Source organism: Amblyraja radiata, chromosome 3, assembly GCF_010909765.2.
Source record: "Amblyraja radiata isolate CabotCenter1 chromosome 3, sAmbRad1.1.pri, whole genome shotgun sequence".
NCBI classification, from domain to species: domain Eukaryota; kingdom Metazoa; phylum Chordata; class Chondrichthyes; order Rajiformes; family Rajidae; genus Amblyraja; species Amblyraja radiata.
Window position 1 is genome coordinate 108,930,263 of NC_045958.1, and position 19,993 is coordinate 108,950,255.

The 19,993-nt window shown below is 48.0% G+C and overlaps 1 protein-coding gene across 3 annotated transcripts in view; it reads right to left on the reverse strand.

Moving 5' to 3' along the window:
• sorbs2 (sorbin and SH3 domain containing 2) overlaps window positions 1-19,993 on the reverse strand; it is a 230,215-nt gene that overhangs the window by 49,029 nt on the left and 161,193 nt on the right. For all 3 annotated transcript variants that reach the window (XM_033018570.1, XM_033018571.1, XM_033018572.1), the window contains exons 14-16: window positions 19,089-19,138; window positions 14,467-14,624; window positions 7,666-9,201 (exon numbers count right to left, since the gene is read on the reverse strand). In XM_033018570.1, coding sequence (XP_032874461.1) covers window positions 7,666-9,201; window positions 14,467-14,624; window positions 19,089-19,138 — 1,744 coding nt within the window. The remainder of the gene's footprint in view (window positions 1-7,665; window positions 9,202-14,466; window positions 14,625-19,088; window positions 19,139-19,993) is intronic.

Genomic DNA, 19,993 nt, shown 5'->3' on the forward strand with positions numbered 1-19,993 from the left:
GGTCGGCACGGACTCGGTGGGCCGAAGGGCCTGTTTGCGTGCTGTATCTCTACACAAGACTAAACCAAACTAAATGGCCTCGCAGACCGTCACCAAAAATGGAACGCCAGATGTAAGAAATAACTCCATGATCGCGTGGCACAGATTGAAGTGATGAACTCTCTGATGTATGGTACCGTTCCCTGTTGCCTAGCAACCCATTGCAACATTATGATCTGCAATCTGAAAACAAATGTGTAACAATATATTCCTCCAGCCATGCTATTTTTAGTTTAGTTTAGTTTAGAGATACAGCACGAAAACGGGCCCTTCGGCCCACCGGGTCCACGCCGACCAGCGATCCCCGCACATTAACACTATCCTACACACACTAGGGACAATTTACACTTTATAGCAAGCCAATCAACCTACAAACCTGCACGTCTTTGGAGTGTGGGAGGAAACCGGAAAATCCCAGAGAAAACACACGCAGGTCACGAGGAGAACGTGCAAACTCCGTACAGACAGCACCAACATGCCGCCCCCTCTTATTAGCCATTCAAATAGGATGTGAAGCCATTAACGCTTCATTGGTAACTGTAATGGATATGTAATTCTAGCCCTTTAATGTCCCTCACTCAGCATGCCTTTGTTTAGTTTAAGGTTTTAGTTTTAAACAGAGAACATTGAAACGTGCCCTTCGGCCCACCGAGTCCACACTGACCATCGACTGCCCGTAAAGGCGTCAAGGGTTACAGGGAGATGGCAGGAGAATGGGGTTGAGAGAGAAAAATAGATCAGCCATGATCTAATGGTGGAGCAGGCTCGATGGGCTGAATAGTCTAATTCTGCTCCTATATATCATACGGTTGTATGGCCTGTTCACACTAGTTCTATGTTATCCCACTTTCTCATCCACCTCTACCCACTAGGGGTCATTTTTACAGAGGTTAATTGATCTGAAAACCTGCCCGTCTTTGGGATGTGGGAAAGAAACGGAGCACCCAGGGGAAACCCACGTGGCCACGGAGAGAACGTGCAAACTCCGCACGCACAGACAGCATTCGAACCCAGGTCTCTGGTGCTGTTTAGTTCAGAGATACAGTGTGGAAACAGGCCCTTCGGCCCACTGTGGCCATGGCGACCAGCACTAGGGACAATTCACAGAACCCAATTAACTTGGGAATTAAACTCGCATGCAAATTGTGTGCGGTGTCCCAGAAAGCTGCGGCCAGACTCACCAGTGGGCCCGGACTGTCCGCTGTGGACTGCGGACTGCAGACTGAAGGTCTGCCCAGAAGGTCTATCTCGCCCACCACAGACCAAGGAAGGGAGACACTCCCGGAAGGCCCGGTTTGCCTGCTGGAGACCAGGGACTTGCCTGCCGCAGATTAGAACATGCCTGGAGGGCCCGACCCGCTTGCTGGAGACCAGGGCCTCGCCTGCCGCAGATCAGAACCCGCCCAGTAGGCCCGTATCGCTTGCTGGAGACCAGGGACTTGCCTGCCGCAGAACAGAACCCGCCCAGAAGGCCCGGCCCGCCAGCCCAGAGTAGAAGTTGGACGGAGGACCGGTGGGCAGACCGGCAGCGGAAAGGAGTGCAAGGCCTCGACAGGGGGAGTGGGCCGCTGGAGGCCCTGCAGCAGCCTGGGGCTCGACTGGACTGGGCGCCGCTCCAAGAGGCCGAGCACGTGGACCGCAAGCGGCCTACAGCGGAGGAGCGGCGGCGGAGGACACAGCGGCTACATTTGGCCAGGCCGACACTGCCATGGTAACGGGCCTTCATGGTCGGGTCAAGATCCCTGCACTTACAACAACTGGCCCCAAACTGGCGACTCTCTACACGGAGGTAGACACAAAATGCTGGAGTAACTCAGCGGGACAGGCAGCATCTCAGGAGAGAAGGAATGGGTGACGTTTCAAACTGAAGAAGGGTCTCACCCTTTCCTTCTCTCACCACCCATTCCTTCTCTCCAGAGACGCTGCCTGTCCCGCTGAGTTACTCCAGCATTTTGTGCCTACCTTCGATTTTGTTCCCTCCTTGCAGACTCTGTATACCGACTCAGTGAACTACTGTTGTACACCTGTACTGTATCTGAGATGCTTATCTAAGATGTAACTAAGTGCTGATGTACAGTGATACTTGTACAGAACTGTGTACAAAAATGAATTTCACTGTACCTCGGTACGTGTGACGGCAGTGCTGGCTCGAAGGGCCGAATGGCCTACTCCTGCACCTATTGTCTATTGTCTAAAGTGCCATACCGTACAATTCCAGTGTTAAAAGCAGGGCGTAAGGTGAAGCTGGTGCGTGGGAGAACAAAGATGGAAGTCAGACAAAAGTGCTGGATAAACTCAGCGGGTGCAGCAGCATCGATGGAGCGAAGGAAATAGGCAACGTTTCGGGCCGAAACCCTTCTTCAGTCTGAAGAATGGTTTCGGCCCGAAACGTTGCCTATTTCCTTCGAAGATCAGTCTGAAGAAGGGTTTCGGCCCGAAACGTTGCCTATTTCCTTCGAAGATCAGTCTGAAGAAGGGTTTCGGCCCAAAACGTTGCCTATTTCCTTCGCTCCATAGATGCTGCTGCACCCGTTGAGTTTCTCCAGCACTTTTGTCTACCTTCGATTTTCCAGCATCTGCAGTTCCTTCTTAAACAAAGATGGAAGTCAGGATGTCAGCCACAATGTTGGCTAAAGGTGGGGCAAGAGGACAAGGTTAAAGATGACGTACCTGACCCACGTTCTGAGATGTTGTGTGGAGCCCCCATTGTAAGTAGCGCTGCGACTGAGGCAGGTCGCTGTGCTCAGAGATGGCATAACACCAGGTGATTATTAAGAAAGACGCTGATCGCGGATCTATCGACAAGCGCGTGACTCCATCTTACCTTGGCCCCGCGGCTCCGCCCTGAGCTAGCACCATCAAATCACTTTTATTTTCCCCGCTTTCAAGTTGCGCATATTTGCCAACACAAATCACAAATGGCATGCAGAGACTCACGTGTGGAGATAGAACAAAAGCAAAAATAAAGCCATCTGCTGTTAGCAAGGAATACATGGCTAAAAGAAAGATGTTCGTTCAAGAATGCATAATGAGAAACATGTAAATGACTGGAAGAATAGCAAATACTGGGGCTCAGAGAAATTCATTTCCCCCTTTGACTTTATTTGAACTAATATGTTTTCCCTGGATTTATTTCCTTTAACAGATTAATTTTCAAATGTGCTTCTCCAGAGATGCTGCCTGACCCGCTGAGTTACTCCAGCCTTTTGTATCTATCTGTTTGGTATAAACCAGCAACCCGAGTTCCTTTTTATTACATTTTATTTCAAATGTGTTTCGTTGATCTTGGTTCAGTTTAGAGATACAGCATGGAAACAGGCCCTTCTGACCATCGAGTGCACGCCGACCCATCGATCACCCGCTCACACTAGATCTATGTTATCCCGCTTTTGCTTCCACTCTCTACGCACTAGGGGGCAATTTACAGAGGGCCAATTAACAGACTAAGCCCGCACGTCTTTGGGATGTGTGAGGAAACCGGAGCACCAGGAGAAAACCCACGCGGTCACAGGGAGAACGTGTAAACCCCTCGCAGACAGCACCCGAGGTGGGGATCGAACCCGTGTCTCAGGTGCTGTGAGGCAGCGGCTCGACCACCTCCCTCAACTGTGACTAATTATAACAGCAGGAAATGGCAAGTTGTGGCTCAAAACCTAGATCACAGCCGAAATATTTGCTGGTGTGATATTAAGGAAGTATCATTGTGAAGCCAGAGAAGCGGTGATTGTGACCCACCAGTGTCTCAAGGTTCCTCTCAGTAGACCTGGGATCTTGCAACTAAGCAACATTCTCCAGTAACTAGAAATATGCTGGTGGCATTGTGTTTATTTATGCATGTGTGTGTGTTTGTCATGTATATATATATATATATATATATATATATATACATTTAATTAATTTGATGCTGACTGACACGCTGGTCCAGGGTTTTGTGTCTATCTTCGGTTAAACCAGCATCTGCAGTTTCTTCCTACATTATATATATATATGTGTATATATATATATATATATATATGTATATATATTCTATTTGGAGCTTTTGAAAGCAGCATCAGAGGGATGGGTGCAAGGATTTAATGCCAATATATAGTGACACGGATTTCTCAGCCCCCCTACTTGAACAGTGCGCTCTTTCAAGACGCTTTTGTTCCATTTCTTTCTTTCTTAAATAAATATTTTGGGGAGACTTCAGGAAGCCACTGGTGGAAAACAAAGTTAAAATTTACGCACGTTCTCACTTTGGAGTTGGAGCGTGTTGGCTGAAGGATAATGGAACGTGTGACTATGTTCACAGCAGATCAGAGTGGCTGCTGTGCCAACCACGTTGAATGTAACCCTGTGCAGCACTGTGGCGCTGCGGTAGAGTTGCTGCCTTACAGCGCCAGAGACCCGGGTTCCATCCTGACTACGGGTGCTGTCTGGACAGTGTTTGCACGTTCTCCCCGTGACCAGTGTGGGTTTTCTCCGGGTGCTCCAGTTTCCTCCCACATTCCAAAGACGTGCGGGAATAAACGTAGGTTAATTGGCTTCGGTAAAATTGTAAATCATCCCTTAGTGTGTGTAGGATAGCGCTTGTGTGTGGAGATCGCTGGTCAGCGCGGACTCGGTGGGCCGAAGGTCCTGTCTCTGTGCTGTATCTCAAAACTAAAAGGCAGATGGTGAGTTGTCTGCGCTCAATGCCACTACAAATGCTATATGGATCATCAGGCAGAGGGAGAAATGAGGAGAGGCCCAGATTCGCAACACACAGGGAAGAACGTAGAACACCATTTACAGACAAGACATATTGGACGTGTACGGTGATAACAGGACATGAGATGAAAGGAAAAACTGATGGGTAAACTCTTCACTCGTTCTGAAACAGCATTAATGGGCTAACTGTGGGAAAAATGCTCGTTAGCACTAAAATTACTGCCTCATTAGAAAACTATTCATCAATTTTAACTAATCGTCCCATTGAAGCTTTACCCCAAACTTGTTTTTGTTTTAATGGCACTTGAAAGCCAAGACCTATTCCTCTCCTCCAGAGATGTTATCTGGCCGACTGACTTACTCCAGCTTTTTGTGTCTATCTTCAGGGTGTAAACCGGTTTCTGCAGTTCCTTCCGACACAACTGGAATCACGTTATTTGATTAAATGTTGGGTTATTTTCATGCACTTCCCCCCTCACTAAGACAGTAGATTTTCCAGGTTGCAATATAAATGATTGTCCTATAAATATTCTGATGTGGATCTAGTGAGGTGAATAGTAACTTCTATGGCTGCCCAAGCATCAACAATAAGAAATGCAGTGAAGATAGATACAAAATGGTGGAGTAACTCAGCGGGTCAGGCAGCATCTGTGGAGAGAAGGAATAGGTGACGTTTCCAGCTACTAGCTACCTCATTGGAGAACCTTGTACTATCTTTAATAAGACTTTACTGGACTTTATCTTGCACTAAATGCTATTCCCTTCATCCTGTATCTGTACACTATGGGACGGTTCGATTGTAATCATGTATAGTCTTTCTGCTGACTGGTTAGCACGCAACAAAAGCTTTTCACTGTACCTCGGTACAAGTGACACTAAATTGAACAATACTAGGCTAAAGTAAATTAAACTAAACTAAGCCCTTAATTCTATTCAACTCGTGCAAAACTCACTAAAGGACCTGTCCCACTTGGCAATTTTTTCGGCGGTTGCCGGCATCATTGACTGACGTATCAGGTCACCGAAAAAGTTGCGCCATGATGTGGCGTGATGACATATTGACGCGCGCTGTCTCCTCAAGTGTCGCTACATTTTCTTTTGTCGTCGTTGGATTTTGAAATGTTCAAAATCTTTCGGCAACCCTGATACTTCAGTCAATGGCGCCGGCAGTCGCCGAAAAAAACCGCCAAGTGGGACAGGCCCTTGACTCTCCTGTCTGAAGAAGGGTCCTGACATGAAACGTTGGCCTTCCATTTCCTCCAACTGCCTGACCCGTTGAATTCCTCTAATACTTTTGTTCACTATCTCTGTTAATTTGTTTAAAACTGGATAATCTGCAGAATCCATCTTCTATCCTCGTTCAATTAATTTGCGTTAAAATTTTTAAGGTGGTTACACATTTAGAACAGTCAGGGTCAGTATATGATAAAGGTCCCATGGTGTTAAATGGGCTGTTAAACACAAATTGGAGGAACAGCACCTCATTCTTCGCTTGGGCAGCTTACAACCCAGCGGTACGACTTTTAATTTCTCTAACTTCAAGTAACCCTTGCTTTCCCTCTCTCTCCATCCCTCCCCATCTTAGTTCTCCGACCAGTCTGACTGTCCTCCTGATTAAATTTAATATTTATATGCTTCGTTGTCAGCTAACAACGATCTATTCTACATTTTCTTTGATCGTTGTCCCCTTTGATCTTTCGTTTTTACACCTTATCCTTCCATATCTCTGGGACTCCCTCAACACTGACTCTCAGTCTGAAGAAGGGTCTCGCGACCTGAAACGTCACCCATCCCTTCTCGCCAGAGGTGCTGCCTGTCCCGCTGAGTTACTCCAGCATTTTGTGTCTGGCTTCGGGGTAAACCAGCATCTGCAGTTCCTTCCGACACCATGAAATTCTTATTTGCTTCGTGTTAAATGGTTCACCTGCACCAACCAGGTCTCAGCCATTTCGGCGTTCAGACTCCACCCTGTCCATCCTCCACCCTAGTCATCCTCCCAGTTCCACTGTTCACATCCTTACATCCCTCCGTTATCACCTCTTCCACAGCCAACAATGGACCATTGTGGGCTCCACCTTTCCATCGGTCATCGGGGCCGGCTCTGGTTCGTTCTGAACCTTTCCATACCTCTAGTTTCACTTCTCCCCCGACTCTCAGTCTGAAGAAGCAGGGTCTCGACCCGGAAACATCACCCATTCCTTCTCTCCAGAGGTGCTGCCTGACCCGCTGAGTTACTCCAGCATTTTGTGTCTATCTTTGGTATAAACTAGCATTTGTAGTTCTTAGTTTCAGCATCTTTAGTTTATTTGAGAGATACAAGGCGGAAACACCAAGTTTGGCCCACCAAGTCCGCACCGTCCAGCGATCCCCGCATAGTAACACTATCCTGCACACACTAGGGACAATTTTACATTCATACCAAGCCAATTAACCTACAAACCTGCACGTCTTTGGAGTGTGGGAAGAAACCGGAAGATCCCGGAGAAAATCCACGCGGTCACGGGGAGAAGGTACAAACTCCGCACAGGCAGCACCCGTAGTCAGGATGGAACCTGTGTCTCAGGTACTGTAAGCGCTGTAAGGCAGCAACTCTACCGCTGCGCCACTGTGCCGAACCTCTCCTGAGGACATAGATAGGCGACGTTTAGGGTTGGGACCCTTCTTCCGTGAATCAATTCCATTCATTTTTATTTTTTAACCTCCCTCAATCTACACTCACATTTTATTACCAAGTGCATTTTCTGCTCTTCTACGGACCAGGTCTTAGCTTTTAAAGTTAGGACGATTGCCTTCATTTTTTTACGACCCCCGCTAACTATACTGTTTTGTGTCATTACACTGGGACATTAAATGGATGAGAAATGGATGAAAGATGGATGGTGATGGTGACCCGATTCCCAGACACATATTGAAGATGAGGAGTTGCGTTTCCACCTTGGTAGTAGGTACACTCGTTGTCTGGGTTGTTGTTGGTGTCCATGTCCTGATAAGAGGCACTAAATGTGGTTTTGTCCAAGTCACACTGGTACGAGGGAACGCCCCCCTCTTCATCCTGCTGTAGAGAAGGCTGCGGACTAACTTTCTTCCCGAGGACCTTGAGGGAAGAGTTTCTTTCGGGGATGTCAGGAAGCAGTTCGGTGATGAGCCGGTGCAAGATGCTGTTGTCGGGTAAGCTCCCCCGTCTCTTCTCCGCTTTGATGTGGTCGTAGATGTCTTTCAGTGCAGAGTCCAAGGCTTCGAACACCGACTTTGATTTCGGCTTTTCCTTTCTCTTCTGGGCGGGCACGGCCTTTTTCCTCCGGAAAGGCACGGGGCTGACGAGGAAGGCGAGCTTGGCGAGGTTGGGGTCGGCGTCGGGTTTCTTGGGCGCCCGCTTCTTGTCTTGGCTCGTGGCCCTCTCGTGCTTGAGCATGGTGGTGAACCTGGTGTAGGAGGCCGGACAACGGCCCTTGCAGGAGCTGAGGTGGTGGTGGTGGGGGCCCGAGCCGTAGATGCTCTCCGATGACGTGAAGGAGTAATGGTCCAGGTCGCTCTCGCTGCAGAAGGATGAGCCTTCCACCGGCATGTAGTCGCTGAGATCAGACACCCCCGCCTCATGATCGCTGTCCAACTCGGCGCTGTCGAACCTGGAAGCCAACCTTGGCCCGCCCTCGTTGGTCACCTTGATGTGAATGGGCATCATTGCCTTGGACATGCGGTACTGCTGCTGAATTGTCGACAGCTTCCTGCCTTGGTTTTCCTCGTCCAGTAAAGACTCGATGGACAGGCGGCGCCTGGGGACGATTCTCAGACTGGGAGCCAAGTAGGAGGCTTCCGATAAGATGGCTTTGTCCAAGTTGGGCATGGACTTTGACTTGATCAGTTTCTCGAACTCGGAGATCCTGGTCGGCACCATGTCTCGCGGGACCTCGCCGGGCAAATCTTTCCCGTCCGAGAGGTTGCCCCTGCGCTGCTCCTGCTCGTACTGCAGCACCCGGGACTTGACGGTGCAGATGACGTCTGGATTTGTCAGCTCCCGCCGGTTGATGTGATGCATCTTCCTGTAGAGCTTCAGGAAGCCCTTGTCGCCGCGCGCCGACTTGCACCGGGAGCGGGCGCGGTGGGGCGGGCCGGCGGCCTCGGCGCCATGTGGCGAGAGCCAGCTCCGGGAGCATCCTCCCTTGGGCTGCGCCTCGCACAGCAGCGACACCATGCTCTCCGACTTGGCCTGCCCCTCGCCAACCTTCTCGTAGTCGCTCTGCAGGAGGTCGTCGTAGCTGCGGGACTTGGTCTTGGGCGACGACCCCTCGTCGGCGCTGCTCCAAGCCTCCGCATTTTGCCGGTTCAACTGCCAGCCGTTCTTGAAGACGACGGACCTCTTTGGGCTGGGCGTGATCACCACCAAAGGCTGGCCAAGGCGGCCGCCGTAACCTAACTCGGGAGAGGAACTCTGGTTGTGCAGTGCATAACTAACTCTGCTAACATCCCCATCTTTCAGATCCAGAGAGAGCAGCATGGTGAAAGAGAGACAATGGCAGAGTTAACTAGACATTCAAGGCAGTGTTTCAGTAGCAGAGAACAGCAGTAAGAGAAGCAAAGCAGCAGGAAAAAGACAACATGCACATAACCACTCACTCATTTCACAACCCCTGTGAAATACAGGCAGTAAGATGTTGGCATCGGCATTACCTATGGCGTTTAACCTCTCCAAAATAACAAGCAGGACATACAGATTAGGTTTGTTCAACATAAGTTCATCTGTTTTAGGAGCAGAATTAAGCCATTCGGCCCACCGAGTCTATTCCGTCATTCAATCTTGGCTGATCTATCTTTCCCTCTCAAACCCATTCTCCTGCATTCTCTCCACAACCCCTGACACCCATACTAATCAGGAATACATCTATCTCTGCCTTAAAAATATCCATTGACATTGATAAATTCTACAGATTCACCACCCTCTGATTAAAACAAATCCTTCTCATCTCCTTTCTAACGGTACATCTTTTTATTCTGAGGCTATGGCCTCTAGTCCTAGATTCTCCCACTAGTGGAAACATCCTCCCCACATTCCAAATGAAATTTATACTGGAGGTGGCGGAGGGTGGACTTAAGCAAAATGGTTCAATAGACAATAGACAATAGGTGCAGGAGTAGGCCATTCGGCCCTTTGAGCCAGCACCGCCATTCAATGTGATCATGGCTGATCATCCCCAATCAGTACCCCGTTCCTGCCTTCTCCCCATATCCTCTGACTCCACTATTTTTAAGAGCCCTATCTAACTGTCTCTTGAAAGCATCCAGAGAACCTGTCTCCACCGTCCTTTGAGGCAGAGAATTCCACAGACTCATCACTCTCTGTGAAAAAAAGTGTTTCCTCGTCTCCGTTCTAAATGGCTTACCCCTTATTCTTAAACTGTGGCCCCTGGTTCTGGACTCCCCCAACATCGGGAACATGTTTCCTGTCTTTAGTTTATCCAAGCCCAATTCCAAATGGAATTCCAAATGGAATTTAAACTGGAGGTGGCGGAGCGTGGACTTAAGCAAAATGGTTCAGCAATACAAAAATAGGAACCTACAATATGAACAAGAACCTCCAACCTGCAAGCTGGATAGGGTGCAAAGCAGATTCAAGAGGATGTTGCCAAGCCTCGATGGGAATGTGCTAAAGGGCAAGAAGGCTTTCGGTACATTGGATATCATGAGTCAGGCTGTTGAGTATAGAAGTTGGGATGTTAAGTTACAGCTGTACAAAAACGTTCGCGAGGCCGCATTTGGAGTATTGCGTTCAGTTTTGGTCAACCTGCCATTGGAAGAAATTTGTTATGCTGGAAAGGATGCATAGAAGTTTTACGAGGATGTTGCCAGGAGTCGAGGGCCTGAGCAGTATTCACTGGAATTTAGAAGGATGAGAGAGTATCTTATAGAAACATGTAAAATTATAAAAGGACTGGTCAAGCTAGATGCAGGAAAAATGTTCCCAATGTTGGGCGAGTCCAGAACCAGGGGCCCGAGGCTTAGAATAAAGGGGAGGCGATTTAAAACTGAGATGAGAAAAAACTCTTTCACCCAGAGAGTTGTGAATTTGTGGAATTCTCTGCCACAGAAGGCACTTCTCTGGATTAATTTAAAAGAGATTTTTTTAGATAGAGGTCTGGGGGCTAGCGGAGTCAAGGGATATGGGGAGAAGGCAGGCACGGGTTACTAATTGTGGATGATCAGCCATGATCACATTTAATGGTGGTGCCGCCTCGAAGGGCCAAATGGCCTCCTCCTGCACCTATTTCCCATGTTTCTATGAGAGGTTGAGCAGGCTAGAACTCTCTTCCTTGCAGCGCAGGAGGATGAGCGGTGATCTTGTTGAGGTGTATAAGATCATGAGAGGAATAGAAAGGGTAACAGAGTCTTTTACCCAGAGTATGGGAATCAAGTACCACAGGTTTAAGGTGAAGGCGGAAGATTTAATAGGAACCTAAGAGCAACTATTTATACACAAAGGGTGGTGGGTGTATGGATCGTGCTGCCAGTGGACGTAGTTGAGGCAGGGACTATCACAAAGTTAAAGAAACGTTTTGACAGGTACATGGGTAGGACAGGTTTGGAGGGATATGGGCCATATGCAGGCAGGTGGGACAAGTGTAGATGGGACATGCTGTTTCCACGCTGTATGACTATGAATATGGAAATGTATGAAGTCTTAGGAAGTGCATTCCCCCCTCTCCCACCTCCAACCCAAATGTCCCTCAGCAATCAGTACAGATAGTGTACGTGTGTGTAACACTGGCTAAATATTTACACTTTGCATTATCGCCTTGAGCTCATTATTAGAAGACAGAGTGCTGGAGTAACTCAGCGGGTCAGGCAGCATCTGTGGAGAACATGGATAGGAGACGTTTCACAGAGTGCTGGAGTAACTCAGCGGGTCAGGCAGCATCTCTGGAGAACATGGACAGGTGACGTTTCACAGAGTGCTGGAGTAACTCAGCGGGTCAGGCAGCATCTCTGGAGAACATGGATAGTTGACGATTCAGGTCGAGACCTTTAATCAGTCTGAAGAAGGGCCCCGATCTTCAGTCACCTATCCATTCTCTCCAGAGATGTTGCATGACCCGCTATGTTACTCCAGCACTTTGTGTCTTTTTTTGTAAGTATCTGCAGTTCCTTGTTTCTATATTTTGACCTCACTATTGTTTGATTTATTCAAATTACACCCGGGCGAAGTCTGGTCAATGACAACAGACAATAGACAATAGGTGCAGGAGTAGGCCATTTGGCCTTCGAGCCAGCACCACCATTCAATGTGATCATGGCTGATCATTCACAATCAGTACCGCGTTCCTGTCTTCTCCCCATATCCCCTGACTCTGCTATCTTTAAGAGCCCTATCTAGCTCTCTCTTGAAAGGATCCAGAGAACCGAATAGACAGAATGCTTCAGAATTTTCACGTTGGCAATCTGTGCAGTGGAACACAAATGATATTTAAAATTCGCTTGGCATCTACGCTGGTGGTGAGCTGAACCTGTCACGCCCTCTAGTGGCCTATTAGGTTGCTCAACACTTTAACTCCCCGTCCCATCCCCACACTGATCTTTCTGTCCTGGGCCTCCTCCATTGTCAGAGTGAGGCCCAACGCAAATAGGAGGAACAGCACATCATATTTTTCTTGGGCAGCTTACACCCCAGCAGTATGGACATTGACTTCTCCAACCTCAAGTAGCCCTTGCTTTCCCTCTCTCTCCATCCCACCCCCACCCTAGTTCTCAGACCAGTTCCACTGTCCTCCTGATTAAATTTTACTGATTGTCTGCCTCGTTGTCACCTTCCCCTCAGCTAACAATGATCAATTTTAAGAATAAGGAGTAAGCCATTTAGAACGGAGACGAAGAAACACTTTTTCTCACAGAGAGTGAGGAGTCTGTGGAATTCTCTGCCTCAGAGGGCGGTGGAGGCAGGTTCTCTGGATGCTTTCAAGAGAGAGCTAGATAGGGCTCTTAAAAATAGCAGAGTCAGGGGATATGGGGAGAAGGCAGGAACGGGGTGCTGATTGGGGATGATCAGCCGTGATCACATTGAATGGTGGTGCTGGCTCGAAGGGGCAAATGGCCTACTCCTGCACCTATTGTCTATTGTCTAAGTGAGAAACATCATCAGATTGGAAAACAGGTTGCTTGCCGCTTAGCTTCATACTAAGGCAGAGACTTTAGATGTTTCTTCAGAAAGGTACAAGAAAAATTATTGTTTTGGCTGTACCTACATCCCTGATCCTTATTCTATCCAAAAGTTCAGGGAGACAGACCTTTCAGAACAAAAGTAAATGCAGCCACGCAAGCCTCTCAGGTTTACTGAACTGTGCAAGGCCTGGAGAGAGTGGATATGGAGAGGATGTTTCCACTAGTGGGAGAGTCTAGGACCAGAGGGCGCAGCGTCAGAATAAAAGGACATACCTTTAGAAAGGAGATGAGGAGGAATTTCTTTAGCCAGAGGGTGGTGAATCTGTGGAATTCATTGCCACTGATGGCTGTGGTGGCCAAGTCAATGATATTTTGAAGGCAGAGATAGATAGATTCTTGATCAGTACGGGTGTCAGGGGTCATGGGGAGAAGGCAGGAGAATGGGGTTGCGAGGGAAAGATAGATCAGCCATGATTGGATCCCGGAGCAGACTCGATGGGCTGAACGGCCTAATTCTGCTCCTATGACCTATATACTTATGTATCTACTCTCAACTTCATTAACGCAGGGCAAACAGAATCATGAGACAACCATAATTACCTCACAGCAAGGGACAGGAAAATACTGTTCTCAATCAAGAGTCCTTTAGCATGGAAATGGATGCTTTGGCACAACTTGCCCACACCGACCAAGATGCCCCATTTACACTAGTCCCACCTGCTCATGTTTTGCCCATATCATTCTATACCTTTCATAAGTTCATAAATGGTAAGAGCAGAATTCGGCCCATCAAGTCTACTCCGCCATTCAATCATGGCTGATCTATCTTTTCCTCTCAACCCCACCATTCTCCTGCATTCTCCCCATGACCCCTGACACCAATCAAGAATCTATCTATCTCTGCCTTAAAAATATCCACTGACTTAGCCTCCACAGCCTTTCGTGGCAATTAATTCCACAGATTCACCACCCTCTGGCTAATGAAATTCCTCCTCATCTCCTTTATAAAAGTACGTCCTTTTATTCTGAGGCTGTGCCCTCTGGGCCTAGACTCTCCCTCTAGTGGAAACATCCACAGATTCACCTTTCCTATCGATATACTCATTCAACTGTCTTAGTCGATTCCCCCTGTTGTATTTAGTGTACATCAATTTGCAATAAAAGGAAACGTTTCATTCGGAACGAGGTGAAATCTCTCTGCCTGTGTGTGCTAGCTTGACTTAAGGGTCTGTCCCACTTTCACGACCTAATTCACGACCTCTGCCAAGTTTGCCCTTGACTCATACTCGCAGCATGGTCGTCACGAGGTGGTAGGAGGTCATAGGTAGGTCGTAGCAGGCCATGATGCTAGTCGTAGGCACTCGTGGCATCAAGTAGGTCGGGGCGTTTTTTCTAGCCTGATGGAAAATGTCCACGAATAAAAAAGGTGGTGAATTAGGTCGGGAAAGTGGGACAGGCCTTTTAGTGTTTAATACGTGTACCGAGGTACAGTGAAAAGTGTTTGACATAGGAAAGCCACTGGTAACGTGGGAGAGAACCTGAGTCACTGCGTCCACTGTGTGCTTCAAGCGAGGATCTTTTCCTTACCTTTCGCTCTGGAGGGGGAGGATGGTGAGGAGTTAGTGACGGACCTCCTGGCCATTCCACTGTTCTTCTGCATCATGTGATCGCTCTGCGCTCTCTGGTGGTTCACCGAAGGCTCGGACTTCCGCCTCTTCCTGTAGTCGCTCGCACAATTGTTGCCACTGAACAACAGACAGAAAGATTTGTTTATGAAAGAACTGCAGATGCTGGAAAAATCGAAAGTAGACCAAAAATGCCGGTGAAACTCAGCGGGTGAGGCAGCATCTATGGAGCGAAGGAAATAGGCGTTGTTTCGGGTACTTCGCCCAACATCTCCGCTCGGTTCGCAATACCCAACCTGATCTCCTGGTGGCTCAGCACTTCAACTCCCCCTCCCATTCCGAATCTGACCTTTCTGTCCTGGGCCTCCTCCATGGCCAGTGTGAGGCCCACCTATAATTGGAGGAACAACACCTCATATTTCGCTTGGGTAGTTTACACCCCAGCGGTATGAACATTGACTTCTCTAATTTCAGGTAGTCCTTGCTTTCTCCCTCCTTCCCCTCCCCTTCCCAGCTCTCCCACATAGCCTACTATCTCCGCCTCTTCCTTTCTTTTTTCCGCACCCTCCCCACACCCACATCAATCTGAACAAGGGTCTCGACTCGAAACGTCGCCTATTCCTTCGCTCCATAGATGCTGCCTCACCCGCTGAGTTTCTCCAGCATTTTTGTCTACAACAGTTAGAAAGAAGTCACTTTAGTTTCAGTTCAGTTTCAGTTTATTGTCACGTGTACCGAGGTACAGTGAAAAGTTGCGTGCGATCCAGTCACCGGAAAGACAATACATGATTACAATCAGATGGCTGTGGAGGCCAAGTCAATGGATATTTTTGAAGGCAGAGATAGATAGAGTCTAGATTAATACGGGTGTCAGGGGTTATGGGGAGAAGGCAGGAGAATGGGGTTAGGAGGGAAGGATAGATCAGCCATGATTGAATGGAGGAGTAGACTTGATGGGCCGAATGGCCTAATTCTGCTCCTATCACATGACCTTATGAGTAGGCCCCTCTCGGTCATGACTGACCATGAGTGATGCATCCTAGTCGGATGCAAGCCTGGGCGATGTCATATGGAGGACAGGCTGTTGCCCATGCAGCACGTCCCTCCTCTCCACGTCGCTGATCGACCCAAAGGAACAATATGATTAGTTGTAATCTGCAATTTGAGAAGGTTAAATCGGAAGTGTCAGTGATGCAGTTGAACAAAGGGGACTATGAAGACATGAGAGAGGAGCTGGCCAAGGTAGACTGGAAAGGGATCCTAGCAGGAATGATGGCGGAACAGCAATGTGAGGAATTTCTGGGCATAATCCGGATGACGCAGGATCATTTCATTCCAAAAAGGAAGAAAGATTATAAGGGGAGTAAGAGGCAACCGTGGCTCTCAAGAGAAGTTAGGGATAGAATAAAACTAAAAGAAAAGATGTATAACACAGCAAAGTGTAGCCGGATGCCAGAGGATTGGGAAACTTTCATAGGACAACAGAAGGAAACAAAGCGGCAATACGGGCTGAAAAGATGAAGTACGAGGGGAAGATGGCTAGGAATATAAAGAAGGACAGTAAAAGCTTCTTTAGAGATGTTAAGGGAAAAATAATAGAAAAGTCAAATGTGGGCCCCTTGAAGGCAGACACGGGTGAAATTATTATGGGGAACAAGGAAATGGCAGAAGAATTGAACAGGTACTTCGGATCTGTCTTCACTAAGGAAGACACAAACAATCTCCCAGAAGTATTGGAGGACAGAAGATCTAAGGGGATAGAGGAACTGAAAGAAATTGTCATTAGGTGAGAAATAGTATTGGGTAGGCTAATGGGACTGAAGGGAGGTGGCTCTAGAAATAGTGGATGCATTGGTGATTATTTTCCAATGTTCAATAGATTCAGGATCAGTTCCTGTGGATTGGAGGATAGCTAATGTTATCCCACTTTTCAAGAAAGGAGTGAGAGAGAAAACGGGGAATTACAGACCAGTTAGCCTGACTTCGGTGGTGGGAAAGATGCTGGAGTCAATTATTAAAGAGGCAATAATGGGGCATTTGGATAGCAGTAAAAGGATTAGTCCAAGTCAGCATGGATTTATGAAAGTGGGAGTGGCTGCGCTGCCTTGCAGCTGCGGCTCGCCTGCAGTCCGTTTGTCTTTTCTGTTTTTTGTTTTCTTTTGTCCTGTTTTTGCGGTTTGTTTCGGTTTCTTTGGCTGTGTGTGTGTGCGTGTGTGGGTGGGTGGGTGTGGTGTGTTTTTTGGCTCTTCCTTCGGGGGGGATGCGACTTTTCCTGCCGTATCCCCATCTCCGTGTCCGTCTGCGCTGAGGCCTATCGCAGAGCTGGCGGCCTCCAACTGCGACCGACCTCGAGGCTGTGGAGGCTGTGGAGCAGAGCCAGGACTTACCAACGCGACGCTGGCCGACTTCGGGGCTGTGGTTGCGATGCGGCACAACTTCCGACCCGACTTTGGAGCCTCGGAGGCTCGGCCACGGGCCAGTGGGCCAGTGGACGACATCATCGGGAGCTCGAGTTCTGTTTTCCGGAGCTCCCGCAACTACAGCTGCGTCCGCTGGACTGGAGGTCGGCAGCTTCGGCAGCTTCGACCGCCCCGGGCCGCGGAGTTTGAACCGGCCCGTTTGCGGAGCTCGGATTCAGCCTGCGGGACTTACTGACCATCACCCGGCGGGGTCATAACATCGTAGGCTTGGATTGCCTCAGCGCAGAGGGAGAGCAAGGAGGGAAGAGACAATGACTTTGGGACTTTAAACTGTGTTGAGTGTTTGTTATTTATTCTATGTTATGACTGCAGGCTAAACCATATTGTTTGTTTTGTTTTTGTCTTTTGTTTTTACCTTGTTTGGGATGTGTTTATCTTGTGTGGGACTAAAGATGGAAATTAGCTACTGGTTACAATCTTGCATATTACATGCAAATGTTTTATTAATATGCACTGTCCCTAATAAAATCAATTCAATTCAAGGAAAATCATGCTTGACTAATCTTCTGGAATATTTTGAGGATGTGACAAGTTAAATGGATGAAGGGGAGCCAGTGGATGTAGTGTATCTAGACTTTCAGAAAGCCTTTGATAAGGTCCCGCATGGGAGACTGGTGCCTAAAATTAGACCACATGGTATTGGAGGAAGGGTGTTGACGTGGATAGAAAATTGGTTGGCAGACCGGAAGCAAAGAGTAGGAGTGAACGGGTCATTTTCAGAATGGCAGGCAGCGGCGAGTGGAGTGCCGCAAGGCTCGGTGTTGGGGTCGCAACTGTTTACCATATATATTAATGATTTGGAAGAGGGAATTAGGAGCAACACTAGCAAGTTTGAGGATTTACACAAAGCTGGCTGGCAGTGTGAACTGTGAAGAGGATGTTAGGAGGTTGCAGGGTGATCTGGACAGGTTGAGTGAGTGGGCAGATGCAGTATAATATAGATAAATCTGAGGGGTATAGACTATCTGAGGGGTAGCCTGCAACCCAATGGTATGAACGTTGAAATAAAGAACTCATTTCAGCTCTAGTTTATTGTCACGTGTACCGAGGTACAGTGAAAAGCTTTTTCTGCGTGCTAACCAGCCGGCGGAAAGACAATACATGATTACAATCGAGCCGTCCGCAGTGTACAGATACACGATAAGGGAATAACGTTTAGTGCAAGGTCAAGCCAGATTGCTGGTTTATACCAAACATAAACACAAAGTGCTGGAGTAATTCTGCAGGTCAGACAGCATCTCTGGAGAAAAAAGATGGGTGATGTTTTGGGTCGAGTCTGAAGAAGGGTCCCGCGACCCGAAACATCACCCATCTTTTTTTCCCCCAGAGATGCTGCCCGACCGGCTGAATTATTCCAGCACTTGGTGTCTATCTTTAGTATGGGTTGAATTCTCCAATTTTAGGTCACTACATAACACTCCCATCCCCCCCTTCCACCCCTATACAGCACACCCTCCTCATACACCTGGAGTCACACCTATTTTATCCCCTACTCCTTCCCTTACATCTACATTCCTTCCTCTAGCTTCACAATTCACATCAATTCTCGTCAATCCTTTTATCTCGCACCTTCTGTCTTTTCATGTCTGGCCTTTGTCCAGCCAATCTGCCCCTCACCTGTATATATCTAATACCTGCCAGACCTTGTCCAGCCCCTCCTTTATTCCAGCTTTCTTTTATCCCACGACAATCAGTCTGAAGAAGGGTCCCTCCACGAAACGTCACCTATCCATGTTCTCCAGAGATGCTGCCTGACCCGCTGAGTTACTCCAGCACTCTGTGAAACGTCACCTATCCATGTTCTCCAGAGATGCTGCCTGACCCGCTGAGTTACTCCAGCACTCTGTGAAACGTCACCTATCCATGTTCTCCAGAGATGCTGCCTGACCCGCTGAGTTACTCCAGCACTCTGTGTCCAGAGTCCTTTCTCAAACAGCCTTATGTTGTTGTCAAACAGTAAGACCTCCTCCTGCGGTTCATTCAGTCTCTTTCCGATTATCTCCCGAGTTACAGGAGTCAATGGCCACCGGTTACTAACCCCGTGACTCAACTACTAATGCCACCATGCGGAGAAGTATAAAGAGCTTTACTTATTGAGTCTTACCTGTATGGTCTTTCCAACGTCCTTTCTATTGCTGGGTTGTAAAAAGAAGTCTGCAAGAAAGCCAATTGCAAAGAGAGGATTAGAATTGCTGTCAAGAGAACAAAGGACACTGCAAAGCCTCCCTGTGTTCAAATTTTCAAGCATTTTATAATGCATCTGCCATTTACATTGGCTTAGAAGGCAGATGCAAAGCTATGAGCACCTCATATTTCACTTGGGCAGCTTACAACCCAGCGGTATGAATATTGATTCCTCTAACTTCAAGTAACCCTTGCTTTCCCTCTCTCTCCGTCCCTCCCCCACCCTAGTTTCACTGTCCTGATTAAATTTACTGATTATATGCCTCTTTGTCACCTTCCCCACAGCTAACATTGAACCATTCTACATCTCTACACACAGAGAGCAGTCATTAGCTACTATCTGCCTCGTTGGTGACCCTCGAACAATTTCTTGATCGGACTTTACTGGCTTTACCTTGCACTAAACGTTATTCCCTTATCATGTGTCTGCACACTGTTAAAGCCCTGTCCCACGGTATGAGTTCATTCCAAGAGCTCTCCTGAGTTTAAAAAAAATCAAACTCGTGTGAAGCACGGAGAATGAACGTAGCGGGTACGTCGGAGCTCGGGGACGTCTCTTAGCGGCTCATAACGCTAACGGCAGGTAAGCACGGGAAGACTCGTGAAGATTTTTCAACATGTTGATAAATGTCCACGAGGGTCCCGAGTACCGACGAGTGGCCATTACCGTAAATCTCCGAGCTCGAATCAGGGCAAACTCGGGAGAACTCTTGAATGAACTAATACAGTGGGACAGGGCCATAACGTTTTAAATGTAGCGAGGAACTACAGATGCTGGTTTACACGGAAGAGACAAAATGCTGGAGTAACTCAGCTGGACAGAGA